The sequence below is a fragment of the Balearica regulorum genome, chromosome 23 (genome assembly GCF_011004875.1).
Source record: "Balearica regulorum gibbericeps isolate bBalReg1 chromosome 23, bBalReg1.pri, whole genome shotgun sequence".
Classification (NCBI taxonomy): domain Eukaryota; kingdom Metazoa; phylum Chordata; class Aves; order Gruiformes; family Gruidae; genus Balearica; species Balearica regulorum.
In genome coordinates, this window is record NC_046206.1 from 2,546,588 (window position 1) to 2,562,740 (window position 16,153).

Below are 16,153 nucleotides of genomic sequence, written 5' to 3' on the forward strand. Positions count from 1 at the left end.
CGGCGGCTGTGCTGTGTGGGGGAGATGCGATGCCTTTGAAAGGGCTGGGGAGCGGTGACTGCCTTACGCCTCCCCTGGGATCCCGACTGCAGGCAAACACGTAAATAAATCTGTCGCATATTGTGCGGCTCTTATTAAATTTGCACTGGGCTCGAGTCATGGTTCCTCTTTAGCAGCTCTGGGATGGATGGATGGACGGACCTTTAATCTTGGCACCCAACCCAGGCCCCCTCTGCTTGCGGCATTTGCTGTGGCACCGACCTGGGGTCAGCCTGCAGAGATGAAAGGCAGGTCTGGTGCGTGGCCACCACCCGCCAGCCGGCTCCTCTGCCCCACGTCCCCCCCACCCCGAGCTGGGCACTGCATCCCACCGCTCGGGATGTCTGGGGGAGGGAGGTGCCTGCAATCCATCCGGCAGCGGGCAGAGAGATGCAGTGACTGCCGTGCCATGCCATGGCGGTGGGCAGGAGCTTCCCTGCTGGCTGGGTTTGCTGGCCTGCTCTGGGGAGGCTCCTCATCTCCGGGCGAGCCCCGTGCCAGGCAAATGGCATCCTGGAACAGAAGCCGCAGCAGCGAAGCGCTGTTACAGCAGCGGGGGAAAATCACAGGCTTTGTTCTTCGGGGCTTCCCCCTCCATGCCTTCCCCCCGGGGAGGCGTTTGTCACTTTGAACGTGGCCAGAAATAGCACCAAACAGTTATTGGATTTGTCCGGGATGCCTTGGGATGTGTATGCTCAAAGTATGGCTAATTCATAAACGCTGGCACCTATTGATTCTCTAGCAGTTAAAACAGACTGCGTAAGGAAATATTGGCCCCGGAGTACCAAGGGAAAGTTATCTCATTAGTCTTATGAACTATAAAATGTGCTCTCTCCTGAAGCCCTGACCCCATTGTTTTTATAAATCTATATTGGATAGAGCAGTAGCTGGTAACCTATATCGACAGTAATTTTTCTCTTGAAATTGGATGGCCCTTGGGACCGATGCTGGAGTTTCCTGGCCACCGCAGGCAGCCGGATGCGGGAGAGGATTTTGGTAACAGCAAATATGTGAGCGTGCATACCCGTGGGCGCATACGCAGTGGGAGACCCTCCTAACGCCTGCCGTGCAGGAGAGCACCCCTCTCACTCCCGTGCTTTTCCCTGGGTGCAGAGCAAGCTCCCAGGGGTTGGCGGGGCTCTTGGCTGCCCTGCTCCTCTCTTGCAGGGCTGGGCGAGAGGGGTCGGGGGGCTCCGGCAAGGCGTTTCCAAAGGCAGCGGCTCAAGTCTAGCTGGAAGAGTTATTAGAGGCACATCGCTCCAGTCTGGCCACGGAGGTACTTAATCCTCTGCTTCCCGTAAAGCTTTTCTATCTCCTGGCAGGCAGAAAGATCTGATTGTATTCGGCGACCTTCGACGTTAATCTCGCTAGCAAACTCAGCAATAAGTCACTTCAGTGAGGTCTCTGTCGGAGCCTTTTACATCAATTATTGCCCTGCATCTCTCCCTTGAACCAGCGTAATGCTCCTCAATGGAGTTATTTGCCCCTTTTTGGGGAAAAAAAAAAAGAAAAGAGTGGAAGCTGTGCTGTCGGGTTGTGTGGACCTTACATTTAATGCAACGCTGTCTTTAAGGCCGTGGCTTGCAAGGGGGCAGATGCCTCCCACAGCGGCACAGTATAGAGAGGTGGATACTAAAACCTGCAGATTTTCTGCCTGTTCCTGATGTCCTGGCTTGAGCCCCATCTCGGGCACGTGGGCTGTGAAAGCTGGGGAGCCCCAGCAGGCGGGGGGCCCAGGGCAATAGGTCCAGGCAGGGCTTGGTTTGCAGTCCCGCTCAGCACTGCTGTTGCCCTGACCGCTCGCACGTGTCTCTCGACAGTCTCCCGCTGTCCGGGCAGGGGCTTGGGGCTCTGCTCCCCTTCGCCTCAGGTCCCGCAGGGGTGAGGAGCGGGGGGCGGGCAGCACCGCTGCTTTCTGCTGCTCCGCTGGCTCCTTGCACGTCGCTCCAGCTCTTGGGAGGCTTTGTTTCCAGAGGAGCAGCACGGTGCACCTGCAAGCACGGCTGCGGTTAACCGTGCACGGACGCGTGCGTGCGTGTGTGCGAGTGTGCGGGGGGGGGGGGGGCCAGTTGGGGCTGCCGAGCACATTGCAAAATACAGCCCCTGTTACCATGGAAACTGGCTCCCCCCGTCTCAAATTCCAGTGCAGCCAATGTTCGCTTACTGGTTTGATGGGAGATGAAAAATTAATGTTTGATTTGCATGTTATTTCAGTTGCGCTTGTGGGACTGCTCCCCCCTTCCCTTTTACGGAGGTTTGTACGAGTCCCTCGGCGCCTCTGATCGGCGGCGCGGAGCGCGAGGCTCGCGCCGCTGCGCGTCTGCTCCCAGTTGTATACTGGTGCTGCTGCGCCGCCATTGCTGTGCTTCGGTGTGGAGGCAAAACTGCGCCTGAGGTTTTGGCTGGGGAGCACCTGACCCCTCCGAGCAGGGACGGAGACGGGGGACGGCCGTCGTGGCGCCCCGTGGGGCTGCTGGCTCGCGCTCCCGCTGCTTCCAGGGAGAATCTGCACGGGGCTGCCAGCCTGGCGCTTGCCTCTGCCTCCTGTTAACCGCAGCCGGGTTCACATTTTATTAAGGTTGCTATTTCTTTGCTGTTTAGAGTCCCTAATGCTCCCATATCAAGCAATTAGAGTCAAATATGCACATCTAGCTAAGCCGCAGCTGGAAGGGGGTAGTGCCAGCAGAGCTCAGGGCTGCCAGCGCCTTGGCTCGTGCGGGGATGTGCGCCGGTTCCCTGGGTGAAGAGCCCTGTTTTCTGTCAGTCTGTCACCTCTAGCGCCGCTGCCGTGGGCAGGGAGAGGCTTCTGCAGTCCTGCCCCGGGAGCGGGGAGCCAGGCCGCTCTGGGAGCACGTGCCTTTAGTTCCCGAATTCCACTCGTGTTCCTCTGGCTCTCGTGGATTCAACCACGGCGCTTTCCTCCACCTACACTGAGAACATTTAGGTGCTTCCAAAAGGTGCTGGAAAAACACCCGGTTGATTCTCCTCAGCAGCTAGGTCTTGGTTTGCCAAGCACGGTGCGGGAAGGGAAGGAGCCATTTGCAGCCATTGCTGATTTAAAGACGAGGTTTAAAGGTTTCAACTCTGAACATTCAGCTCTACTAATTACCTTCTGCTTCTCTGCGTTTGCTGTGTTTGGCGGGGACGGTTTGGCTGGCAACGCGGTGCAGCCGAGCAGATGGACCACCCCGTCCCAGCTGAGGCTCGGTGGCGGCTGGTGCTGGAATAAACCCCGATGGCCCCGCAGAACCCAGGGTCAAAGGCTCCTCTCGCTGCTAGCGCTGGCAGCGGGGCAGGGTAAGGGGGTGTCCAGGGGGGCAGGGGAGCTTCTCTCCAGTGCCCCCGCTTACGCCGCTCCCTGTGTAGCCACTGAATTGTGCCACAGCGCAGGTCTTTCTGTTCCTGTTAATTACGGTTCATGTTCATGACGAGTTATAGGGGTCAGACCGGCTTCACGAGCGAGTCGAAGAGTTCTTTCCCCGCCTGCGCTGGCGTGTGCCAGGCTCCCAAACCTGCTGGCTGGGGGGGCTGCTCTGGCAGCACTGCCCGGGGCTGTGCAGCCCTGCCTGCTCTCCTGCCACCCTCCCCCAGCGCTCAAATATCAGCTCAAGCCCTTATTTGTTTTCACATGCCTCTCAGTAAGTTAAGCTAATTATTAACTCAGCGGGACGGATTCACTTTTAATTGCCGCGTTGCTATGCAGCGCGTGGCGACGTGGCGGTGCCGTGGAGCATCGTGCCGGCGGAGCACCGTGCTGTCGCACACCCAGGGCTGCTGCTCGCCTGTTTTGGCCCAACTTTGCCAACCCGTGTGAAACTTCAGCCCCTGAAGGTGAAGCTAGAGAATGCACCCCAGTGCAGTCGGGGTGGGGCGAGGTGGAGGAAGGACCCGCTGTGCCTGGGTGGCTCCTGCCCACAGCTCTGGTGCCTGCCCGGAGTGCAGGGGCTCTGCCTGACCCAGGTGCTGAGAGCCTGGGAGATGACGTGCTGGGTCGGGGCTGGCTCACTCACCCTTCTCCTCCCTTTGTGTCTCCAGAAAATAGGTTTTTTATTACTTCTTATGGAGGTTTGTACATATCGGACGTGCAGAAGGAAGATGCCTTGTCCACCTACAGGTGTATCACCAAGCACAAGTACAGTGGGGAGACGCGGCAGAGCAACGGAGCCAGGCTCTCGGTCTCAGGTGAGCACACGGCTGCCGGCAATCCTGCGCCAATGAGGGTGTCCAGCCCTGCCTGCACGCTTGCTGCCCTGCCTGCCCACGGTGGTGCCTGCTTCTCCAGGGTGCAGGAGGGAGCAATGGCATCGCTACCTCCCATCCCCACAGCGAGAGGATGTCCCGGGGGGGGGGTAGAGGTCCCGTTGGGGCTGCACAGGGGGTTCGTGCTGCCTCGCTTGTGCCCCTGAGCCTGCAACACCCCCCCCCCCCCAGTGCTGGCCACGGCGAGCAGCAGCGCCGCACGGCACCCCGAGCGAGAGGCGATGGGGTGCGACACAATGCGATGTGACAGCCCGCGATGTGAGCAGCCTGACGCGATGTGACGAACATGCAAGCGATACTGCAGCGCAGGCAGCGCAGTCCGTAGTGCCGGGTGTCTCGGGGCGCTCCCAGCTCCGCTGACTGCCCAAATTACTCCGCTCGGGAGGGAGTTCTCCCGACTCGCAGCCACGTCGCCGCTCCCGCCACTCAGCTGCAGCGTGCCCACTCTCTGCCATATGCTTTTTCCGTCCTCGGGCGTGCGGGCTGTGGCTCCCGCGCTAGCTCCTTGAATTAACCCCACAGAGGTAGGGAGGGGGTCCGGGATGGCCAGGCAGGGGCTTGCCTGACCCTGCCCCAGTCTCTTGGAGGGTCCTGGTCCCACCGAGGCCATCCTGCCGCATGGCCCCCAGCAGTGTGGGCCGCCGCCGGGTATATCATCCCCTCTTCGTGCCCATTTGATCTGGCCCAGTGCCCGCCTGGTCGCTGTCATTATTTACACGTCACAGCGTTTTACTTCTGCTTGGGAGTAATGAAAGAGGTTTCTTTCCCCTGGAATTTAATTTCACGCCTGAGACTTGGTGATTAATTTTCTCCTTTCCCGGCTGCCTGATGGGCCCCTTTGCTTGTAAATTTTGAAATGTGCCACAGAATTTGTGTATTTTGCACCAATTAGGTGTCACCTTGAGTAATTCCTCCGGTGCTGAGTTTATTTGTCCCATCAGCTAGTAAGATGCGTTGCCCTCCCACCTCCCTGCAAGCCTGCTGCCCTGCGTGCTAGCCGCCCCGGGTAGGACAGGCCAGCCCCTGCCTGCCCCGGCCCCGTGCCCAGCGGAGGATGTGGCTGGCACCCTGCGCTCCTGCCCGACGGAGCTGCCGGCTCACAGGGACGGGGAGAGTCGCTCTCTCCCGGCTGATGCCGAGGGGGCACGGTGGTACCAGTGTCACCGGGCCAGGGGCTCTCCCGATGTCCCTGCGGGAAGAAGCCTTGCCACCTCCTCTTCGCCGGGTGAGCCTGTTTCTTCTCTGAACCCAGACCCGGCGGAGTCCATCCCCACGATGCTAGACAGCTTCCAGTCCCGGGAGGTGAAGGCGGGCTGGCTGGTGGAGCTGCCCTGCATCGCCTCGGGCTACCCCAACCCGGCTGTCCGGTGGATCAAGGATGGGCGCCCGCTTCCCGCCGACAGCCGCTGGACCAAGCGCATCACGGGCCTGACCATCAGCGACCTGCGCGTGGAGGACAGCGGGACCTACATCTGCGAGGTGACCAACACCTTCGGGTCTGCAGAGGTCACGGGGACCCTCACAGTCATAGGTGAGAGCCGGCGGGCAGGAGCGGGGCACGGCAGCGGGGAGACCTCTGTCCTGCTGCCCAGGTCCCGGCTTGATAAAGTCTTCTTAAATATATGAAGCCCTTATAAATACAAAGCCTTAAAGGTTTTATACAGCCATATAAATTACGAGCCTTGTATTTCAGCGTGGTGTGTCGCATGCCGGAAGCCGCCGTCTTGCGACGCAGCGTGTCCGATGTGGCGCTCAGAGCACTCGCAGGAGGTTTATCATGCTGCAGCGGTGCATCTGCAGACGTCCCCTGATTTACCGCTTCAGTCGGGGCAGGGAGAGGGGCCTTGGGAAAGCGCAGAGCAATACTGGGGGCTGTAAATTGCTGGATGGCGATGGTGGTTTTGTTAGGCGCCTCTGCGCTTTGTTTTGTTGACTTCCCTAAAATAAGCTCCAGCCAAACAGTAAACATTATCTGGGCAGGCCAAGTATTTATGGCATGCTTTGTTTCTGGGGGTTCCTCCTGCCACTGGGATCCCAGAGTTGCCGGGGCTGGCATGCACCGTGCCTGCCTCACCTGGAGCGCACCAGCAACCGGGCACCCGCAGCCCGCTGGGAGCTGCCCTGGCACGTCCCCTGCTCGGTGCTGTCCCCCATCACGCCGGTCACATCTTCTTCCAGCCGTCTTGCCACCTCCCCGACAGCACCCGCTCTGCCGGCACCCCTGCCGGGGGACCGGGGCTGACGTGAAAAGCAGGGGCTGTCAGCAGGGAGGATGGTGGCGGGCCACCTGCCCTATTGCGTGGTGACGTTTGACACATAGTCAGGCTGGTGCTTCCAGGGCGGAAAAGGCAGAGAGAGCGCAGTAACGACGAGACGCCTCCCACCATGCTGCCCAGCACCGCCAACACCTTGCCCGCTCTCGCCCTTTCTTGCACAGATCCTCTGCGTGTGACGCTCACACCAAAGAAGCTCAAAACGGGCATTGGCAGCACCGTCATCCTCTCTTGTGCCCTCAGCGGGTCCCCCGAGTACGTCATCCGCTGGTACCGCAACACGGACCTGGTGGCGGTGGATGACTACATTTCCATCCGAGGGATCAGCAACGAGACCCTCCTCATCACGGCCGCGCAGAAGAGCCACTCCGGGGCCTACCAGTGCTTCGCCACCCGCAAGTCCCAGACGGCGCAGGACTTCTCCATCATCGCGCTGGAGGGTGAGCTGGCTTCCTCGGGGCGGGGGCCGGCAGGGGCTTTCCTCTGCCCCTCTCCGAGCTGCCGCATCCCCTGGGTGCACCGGGATGCTATGCGCACGGCCGGAGGGCAGTGAGACCCGCCAGGGTGGGGGCTCCTGGGGCCAGACTGCTCCCAGCCCGCTTCCTCTGCTGCGCGGGCCATCTGCAAGCAGCTCGGGGACGCAGCGCGGCCGCGATGGGGAAGGACCAAATGCAGATCGCTGGATATTTGGACAAGGGATGGTCTCTGCTGAGCCAGCTGTCCCCTTGAGCCGACATCTGCGTTGGCCAGCATGCCCCATTGGCCCCCCCCCCCCCCCCCAGCATCTCCCTGCTGCAGGGACGCAGGGGCGGCCGTGCACGTGTTGCCGGCTAGGTTTCCTGTCCCGGCTCTGCCAGGGCGCCCACCCCGGGCGGGAGCTCAAAGCCGTCCCGCCGGCGCGTGACTGCTGCTGCCTGTGGCTGCCGCTCCCTGACCCCCCTCCCCCTGGGTGCCCCCCAGATGGGACCCCCCGCATCGTCTCCTCCTTCAGCGAGAAGGTGGTCAACCCTGGGGAGCAGTTCTCCCTGATGTGTGCCGCCAAGGGGGCCCCCCCGCCGACCGTCACCTGGGCGCTGGACGACGAGCCCATCCCGCGGGACAGCGGGCACCGCACCAACCAGTACACCATGTCGGACGGCACCACGGTCAGCCACATGAATGTGACGAGCCCGCAGATCAAGGACGGCGGCGTGTACCGGTGCACCGCGCGGAACTCGGTGGGCAGCGCCGAATACCAAGCGCGAATAAACGTAAGAGGTGCCTGTCTACTTTTAAATATCAGAATAGGACTTTTACTGGGCTTTTGATTTTGTTCTGTTCCCTGGCCGATCTCTCCTCCTTGCCTCTCCCTCCTTTTCCCAGCCGCGTGGGTCTCCCTAGCTGCCCTGACCCCCGTTCCCCCCGTGCTCTGCCAGCCGCCCCCCTGGTCCTGGCGGGAGCCCGGCTCCCTGGCAGCGAACGCGCCCGCCGGCGCAGGGATCTACATGACAAACGATGATGAGGCAGCACGTGAAATTGTGGAAAATGAGCTTTGATTTGTCATGTCTGTATTTTCTTTGTCTGCTAAAAGCCATGGCCGCGTTAATCACCGTGTTATTAGGGCTGGAGCGTGTTGCTCGGTGCGTTACAGGGAGCGCTTTCAGGCACAGGGTACGGTATAAGCCCCTGCCCATTAATAATCGGCAATTAAAGCTTCCAGGCTTACAGGTGGGAGCGAGACAGAGACAAGGTAGCATTTACTTGTCTACTGAGAAAGAGGGTTGAAGGGCTGTGTTTGTGTCTCAGGTTTGAAACGGATCTAGTGGCTTTTTGGCTGGGATCCCAGGAAAGTCTGAATTTTGTTGCCGTTTACTGCTAAATTTGGAGCAAGTTCATCCCTCAGCCATGAGAAGCCAGAGCAGTGTTTTCGATGAGGACGTTCCCTTGTCTCCCATTTTCCCCCTCTCTCAGCTCTTGACGGGCTGTCGCTAGATAAGATTTGGGCTTTTTTTGCCCTGGACTGGAGCAAGTCCCTCCAAGACAGGTCCAAGAGATGGTTACAGAGCGAGGTGCCAATTTCTTTTTTCCTGCTCCTCGTCTAAATGTGTCCTAGTATGAGAAACACCATCCACCAGCTTATCCTGAGCGTCTGTTAAGCTGGTATCCTGTGACGCCCTTAGGACGAGGAATCAAGATAGGGTTAATCTTTAGATTAGTTTGCTTATTTTATGCAGCGGCCGGGAGAGCAATGTAATTATTGATGCATGAAACCTCTCGTTGAAATACTCACCTGCAGCTTTCTCCCAGTCCTTGAGCCAGCACGAGAGCCAGCCAGGAACTGGTGACTGGCTGGCTTTTCAGCCAGCGGGAGGCTCAGAAAGGTGCGTTGTAGCAGAGGCGAAATACGTTTGCCAGCGGCAGTCGGGTTCCCGTAGCAGCTCTCCTCGAGGACGTTCGGCACAAGGCAGGCAGCTTCCTTCTGAGAGAGGTGGAGAGCGGCTGTGGCTGGGGGGGAGCGCTCCCCATCCCTTCTGCAGCTCCCGTGGCCACAGGCGCTGCTGGAGGAGCTGTGGCTGGAGGTGTGCTGGGCGGCCACGGGTCCCAGCGCAGAATCACGCTGCGCTTCCAGACGCCGTCCGACCTCCCCCGATGAGCAGCAGTGGTGTCTGCGGGCTCAGCTTCCCCGGCACTGAAGTTACACCTGCAAAGCCGGGGCGGGATTTGCTGCAACGTGGCCGTGATCGAGGCCCGCAGCCCCTGTTCGTAGCTACACTGTCTTAGGCGTGCGCGAGTAGCTCTAGCTGGAGGTCACCGCCAATGAGTGGCTTTCCCCACGTGTGCTCAGAGAGGAGCCCGTGCCTGCTCCTCACCCAAAGCCAGTCTGGGTCCCAACTGTTCTGGTTACCGCCTTGGCCTGTGAAGCTTGCTCTGAAGTAGCAGCAGATCTGCATGCAACCAAGCCGCCCTTCGGAATTAACCTAGCCTGCCTCTTCCTTCCTCCTGGATATGTAGGTCCCCCGAGCATCCGAGCGATGAAGAACATAACAGCGGTAGCGGGTAGGGACACTTTCATCAACTGCAGGGTGATCGGGTACCCGTATTACTCCATCAAGTGGTACAAGGACTCTTTGCTGCTGCCCGATAACCACCGCCAAGTGGTCTTTGAGAACGGGACTCTTAAGCTGATGGACGTCCAGAAAGGCATGGATGAAGGAGAGTATCTGTGCAGCGTGCTGATCCAGCCCCAGCTCTCCATCAGCCAGAGCGTCCACGTCACGGTGAAAGGTAAGCGGGTGGAGAGCCTTCCCCTGGATCGGATGGAGAGGCCGTCCGGGTCACGCCGGGGACATCTCTGCTGCGGGACGGAGGCAGAGAGGCGTCGCACGGGGGGCCCCATGGCCAGGCTGTGGCCGTGCTCCGCAAACCCTGTGCTGATGGGAGATCAGCTCCCACCACCGCAGCTGCCCTCGGGAGCCGGCTCAGCTCCTGCCGGAGCGGCTACCTGGTCCTGCCTGCGCGCCTGCAGCTGCCCGAGCCACGCCGTATCCATTTCCCGTTACAAGCGACGGAGCAAGGATTTACGGTGTAAACATAACGTATTAAAACATCTAACCTTTGCTCGGATCACCTTCACCGATGTTTTTCTGTGTGTGTTAGCTTTTAAAAAAATAATACTCTCGGTCTTCTGAGCGCACAGAACATCTTAAAAGCTTCTCCACGCCATCAATTATTCAGCCCCATTGAGGGAGCTATCAGTCCTAATGAATTGAGCCGGATGCATTCCCTCCCAGTGACTCGCTGAGATTGTGCCGTGAGTGTGCGGTGCTCCCATATCTCCCGTCCTCAGAGTTGTCGGGTCGTCTCTGCCCATCACCAGCTCGGTGTTTGCAGTAAATCATTTAGACAAACACAGCCGCGCTGGGGACGGAGCCGGCCAATTGTCTTTCTCTGTCTCACCCAGCAGGGTATTTGTGGACTGGATTTCGCTCTGATCCCCCTCCCTCCCCTCCCCTCCACCACTTTCTTATTAGGAATCAGGTTAGCAAGAGAGTGCATCAAGCTGATTATAGATGCTACCACTTGATTAGCTAATGCCCTTCTCCAGAGCTTTGCAAAGGGAAGAGCAGGCTGCGGATAACCTGTCTAAGGGCGGCGCGGGGAGGACTTGTCCCCCCTCGGGTCTGCAGCGTGGGGCACGGCCAGCCCTGCTGTCTTTATCTGCTACAAAGTCTACGGGGGAGCCCCAGGGCTTGGATAGAGACGAGAGCTGAGTCCATGCCGGTGGTCTTCTGGGGTGAACGGGACGGGCAGGGCTGGTGTGGAGAGAGCGTGCCCGTAGGGATGCGTGCGCGTGAGGTTCAATAACGGGTTTCACCTTCTGAGCTGGAATTTACTGCCTTGACTAGTGGCCGGTGACAGGCTGAGGAAGACAAGCGGGTGGAAGCCCCGTGCGGGCCAGCGGCACGCTGCTCTGCCGCGGCCAGACGTCTTCATTCCGCCTGCGGCGTGGCTGCCGGAGATTTACACCCAGCTCCGCTTGCTGGCTTCCTTATTTGCTCTGGCCATCAGATAACAGGCGCGTGGAAAAGAATTGCAAAGGCCCTAGAAGACAGTCAAGAGCTAGCTCCGGGGAGCAGAGTGAATAAATAAGTGCGCCGAGCGAGGGGCACGGGATGGCGTGGAGCACCGTAAAGCTTTTATTGCCACAAGTGCCTGCCGACCACATTAAGTGCCACAAGTGAGTTATGCAGGTCTTTCCGAGCACGCAGTAGTAAAAGCTTTACGGCTCCCCTGCGGCGCCGCTGCCCCAGAGAGGGATGTGCGGGCAAGTCCCCGGCCCAGCTCGCGAGGCATCGCCCCCGGCCGCACTCCCCGTCTTACATTGAGGGAAAATCCCGCCCGGGTTTAGGTGCTGCTGCTGCTTAGCCTGGAGACCTCAGGTCCCCGCCTCAAACCTCCCCGCTCCTCTGGGCTGCCCGGGGATGCTGCTGCGGCCTCTTCTCTGCGCTTCCCCAGCAGCGCGATCCGAGTGCCCGGCCTGCTCCGAAGTGCCTTGACAGCTCGTTATTCCCACAGACGTCTTGGAACGTTTTAATTAATCACGTGTGGGTTTTGTGCTGTCCCGGGGCTCTCGCGCAGCTCTGCTCGGGTGACAGCGGTGATTCGGGGAGCGCGATGCCAGGGCGCTGTCGGGGTGATGCTTCACTCTGCGGGAAGGCAGAGGCCGTTGGCTGGGGCTGCAGCCCCCATGCCTCGCAGTCCTCCAGACCTGAGCTGCTGTGCCGGGCTGTGCCGGGCTCTGCGGTGGGGGCCGTGGGCAGGGAGACCCTCATGCGCTGCCCTGGGCTGCTGCGGCTGCCTGGGAGAGACTGGAAACCCTGGAGAAAGGAGATTTGCAGCGGGAAGTGAACTGGGAAGGAAAGGCGAGTTGCAGGGAGCTTGAGCAAGGAGAGCTCGTCTATCAAGGGAGCCTGTCCTTTTCCTGGCAGCTTGGAGAGGGCCCGTGGGGCGTGTTTGGAGAGGCACGGATCCACAAGCCCGTCCCTGCTCTGCAATAGACTGCAGTGCAATCCCAATTAATTATTCATTAATTATGGAAAACAGTCAGCGCTGGCTCCATGGCTCCGGTAGCTCAAGCCACGTCGCCGTAGCCGGTGAAGGGGCAGGTCAGCCGTGCCTGCACCTGACCGCCTGCCTGCCGGCAGCGGCTTGCAGCCCGGGGGGACGGTGAGCAGCCCCCCGCTTGCCCGCTGCTCTGCAGAGCTGCCTGGCCGGACCGGAGCCAGGCAGAGAGGCAGAGACCCGGCCCAGAGACCTCTGTGATGTGCCAGGCAAGAGGTGGGGATGGGAGCCCAGGGACGTGCACGGTGGGGCAGGGAGCCGCTCCTGCGCCTGTACGAGAGGGCAGCTTATTTCTGCCGAGGGGACAATTGGCAGCCTGCTAATTTAATTATGGAGACTGCGGAAAGAGGATCTCATCTACCAGGTGCTGAGCCTTGTTAAGCTAATTGTCTCCCTCTCTCTGCTTTCTTCCCCCTCCCACATTGCCAGAGATGCTGTGGTTGCCTAATTAAGTTATCAGAAAGATAATGGCTGGTTCTGAATCCGGTCCCTTTAAGAAAAGCATCCATCTAATAATTGCTTTTCTGCGAGCAGATAAATGCTGAGGCAGAATTTCGGCTGGCGCGTGCGGCCAGGGCTTTCCCCAGAGCAGGGCCCGCTCCGCTCGGGAGGTCGGCGTTTTTCCATCCTGCTGGTAGCGTGGTGGCCCTGTCAGGTGGGAGATGTCTTCCCACCGTCCTCTGCTTGGCAGCGCCTTCCATTCTCCCCTGGCCGTGTTCCTGGTGGAAACAAAAGCCTGCCTTAGCTTCTGGGCATGCCGGTCTGGGCTGCTTCTCCTCCCAGGGCAGCATCTCCCCCAAGTCCTGTTGTGGCTGAGCCGTCCTGGAGGAAGGCTTTCCCTGGATGGGCTCTCCAGCATGCTCTGCCTCTCCCCTCGACAGTCCCTCCGCTGATCCAGCCCTTCGAGTTCCCACCAGCCTCCATTGGGCAGCTCCTCTACATCCCCTGCGTGGTCTCCTCGGGGGACATGCCCATCCACATCACCTGGAGGAAGGACGGGCACGTCATCCTCTCTGGCTCTGGAGTCACCATCGAGAGCAAGGAGTTCATGAGTTCCCTGCAGATCTCCAGCGTCTCCCTCAAGCACAACGGCAACTACACCTGCATCGCCAGCAACGACGCCGCCACGGTCAGCCGGGAGCGGCAGCTCATCGTGCGGGGTGAGTGCTGCGGGACCGACCCAGCCACGCACGCAGCCCAGCCTGGCCCCCGATGCTGCCGCCGCGTGGGGCTCGGGAGGGTGGGCGGTGACGGAGGGGTAGCACGGCAGCGACGTCGTCCTCTGGTTGAAGGAGCGGTGCAGGAGCAGGCGGGGAGGGCGAGGAGCAGGGCTGAACCGAGCAGCCACGTGCCCGCAGGCGGGGAGGAGTTGCAAGGAGGTGATGGCGCTTTTGCTACAGTGTCCGTCTTTTCTCTCAAATTGCTCAGTGCCGCCTCGGTTCGTGGTCCAACCCAACAACCAAGATGGCATTTACGGTAAAGCCGGGGTGCTGAATTGCTCCGTCGACGGGTACCCCCCTCCGAAAGTCATGTGGAAACACGCGAAAGGTAGGGGTGAGACTCGGCAGCGCACGGGGACCCCCGTCTGGGCGGGGGAGCGTCCCCTTTGGGCACGGCCTCCCCCTCACCGAGCCTCACAAACGCTCCTCCGCCTTGGCTGAGCTCTGTGTCCCTGCGTGCCCTCCTAGGAAGCGGCAACCCCCAGCAGTACCACCCCATACCCCTCACGGGCCGCATCCAGATCCTGCCCAACAGCTCCCTGCTCATCCGCCACGTGCTGGAGGAGGACATCGGCTACTACCTCTGCCAGGCCAGCAACGGGGTGGGCACCGACATCAGCAAGTCCATGTTTCTCACCGTAAAGAGTAAGTAGCCAGGGCCGTGCTGCGGTGGCAAGGGGCCGGGGGAGGGCATCGATTCCCCTCCTCCAGGGAACCGCTTCCCTTTTCCTATTAAACACACTCTGTCGTTAATAAAACCGAGCAATCAATCTACATCATGCAGGAGGAAAGGAAATAGCTGGGTTAATTTGACAGGGATGGGCCGGGAAGTGTTGTTAGACACCGTGTTTGAACTGTGCTTATTATTGGATTCCTCTCCCGTTGCTATCAGCAGAATACCTAATGTCCAGCTCCCCTTCATTTATTTTGAGTGTCTCTGCCCTGAGCATTCAAACCTCAGAAAGTAGGTGGGGGGGGGCAGTCTGGTCGGGCTCGCTCCTGCGGCACCTTCCGCGTGCTGCCAGAGCTCGGCAGGGCTCAACTCTGCCCTGCCCGCGATGGGGGGGGACGGACCACAGGTTGCAGGCAGAGCCGTGGGAGCCACCACCGCCCTGGTTGTCCCCGAGGCAGGGTGCTGCCGGTCACGGGGGATGCACAGACCTGCCCGGGCGCCGCCGTGTCCTGGCAAGGGTCTCGGACCCGGAGAATTGCCCGGGATGAGGCGAGGAGAGAGCGGCTCTGGCTGGGGCAGCTCCCTTGCTGCTTCCCCTCCCCAGCCAAGCGCTGGATTTTCTGGCATTGGCAGGCGTTTCTCTGGGCTTCTCCCCACCCAGCCTCTGCTTTCCTGGGTTTCTGCTCCCCTCCCTGTCAGCTGTTTAATTTATCCCGCCGACTGATGAATCGAGACGAGCGACTTCAAACGATGCACTTCAATAAGGCACAGGTACAAAGTCGAGGCGATTAATCCCGAGTGAGCGTGCCGAAGACTCGGAGCCTGAACTGTTGCCTTGTCCCTGCTATCTGCTGTAATTGCATCCCAGGACAGGTTGCTTGCTGACTTGAATAGCACATAACCTTATTATGCATGTGCTTTTACATTTCCTGGAGACCTCGCAGCCTTTGAAAAGGTTTGGATGAATAGGTAGACGAAGCGCCACAGCCAATTAAGCATTATATGGGGCTCTTTGTTTTCTTTCATTTTTGGATTTTTGTTTGTTTAGTGAAATGTCAGGCCAATTAAAGTGAGATCAGTGCCGGCTTTCCTTGAAAGTCAGGCCACTGCGGACGGAGTTAAATGAAAGTTAATCAGAGCCCAAACAAAGCGCGCTAGGTCAGCAGGAGAGAGGGGAGCAGCCGCGGCAGCCAGCCCACATCCGCGCATCCCCTTCCCCGATGCCACAGGGATGGGCTCGGGGGGCCGAGGTAATGAATCGGACAAATGCGTGCCATCCTGGCCGAGGGCCCGCGGACATGCCAGTGCCAGGAGGAGCCGGCCGCTGCTTTTGTCAGGCAGTGGGCAAGGAAAGCCACCCAGCTTCGCTTGTACCAACGTGGGACTGTAACTCTCGGGGCCCCGGCCGTGCCCAGCCCTCGCCTGCAGTGCAGCGCGTGGGGCTGGGGCTTTCCCGTCCCTGGGTGCCCACGCTGCGCAGCTCCGCTCGGCCCCCGGTGCGGGCGTGCGTCTGGACGCAGGCAGCAGCTTGCTGCCTCACCGTCCTTCCCTGCTTCGGAAAGGAACTCGTTAGCATCTGGCCAAGCGTGTTGCAGAGCGAAAGGCGGCAAATGCTGGAGGACAGGAGCGTGCGCCCGGGGGCACGGCTCGCTGGGCTGAGCGCAGGTGAGGAGACCACCGGCGCGTGACAAATGCCGTTTAGCACATGGCTGCGCACCTCCCTGGTTGTCGAGAACAAAACGTGAGGGATGGAGAGGGTCACGTCCTCGGGGGGATCCCTGCGGGCTGTGCTGGGGCTGCCGGTGCGGTGGGCAGCGCTCGCTGGAGAGGGGGCTCCTCCGCTCCGTCCTCCCCGGCACCGCGATGCCGGGGTGAGGGGGGCCCTGGGTCCGGCCGGGCAGGGCCTCGCCGCGGGGCTGGCGGAGGGGCAGCTGCCTGCGCGTCACGGGCACGGGGGCAGACGCGTTTGGAAGTTCGCTACTGTATGGCAAGAGCATAACTGATTGCTTCCATGCAATTTGAATTAATCTCATGCTTCAGGTGAAACTCAGCTAATCAGTGTAGAAAGGAAGCTGAAATGGGTGCAA

General features: G+C 60.1%; 1 protein-coding gene across 6 annotated transcripts in view; it reads left to right on the top strand.

Annotated features, from left to right (window-relative positions):
- Window positions 1-16,153, top strand: part of DSCAML1 (DS cell adhesion molecule like 1) — a 109,367-nt gene that overhangs the window by 74,585 nt on the left and 18,629 nt on the right. For 2 of the 6 annotated variants that reach the window (XM_075774576.1, XM_075774577.1), the window contains 8 exons: window positions 4,075-4,221; window positions 5,552-5,830; window positions 6,737-7,012; window positions 7,533-7,829; window positions 9,564-9,836; window positions 13,055-13,333; window positions 13,602-13,721; window positions 13,862-14,038. In XM_075774576.1, the coding sequence (XP_075630691.1) occupies window positions 4,075-4,221; window positions 5,552-5,830; window positions 6,737-7,012; window positions 7,533-7,829; window positions 9,564-9,836; window positions 13,055-13,333; window positions 13,602-13,721; window positions 13,862-14,038 (1,848 nt within the window). Of the gene's footprint in view, window positions 1-4,074; window positions 4,222-5,551; window positions 5,831-6,736; window positions 7,013-7,532; window positions 7,830-9,563; window positions 9,837-13,054; window positions 13,334-13,601; window positions 13,722-13,861; window positions 14,039-16,153 lie in introns of those variants that run through there. The other 4 variants (XM_075774578.1, XM_075774579.1, XM_075774581.1 and 1 more) reach the window with 4 other exon arrangements.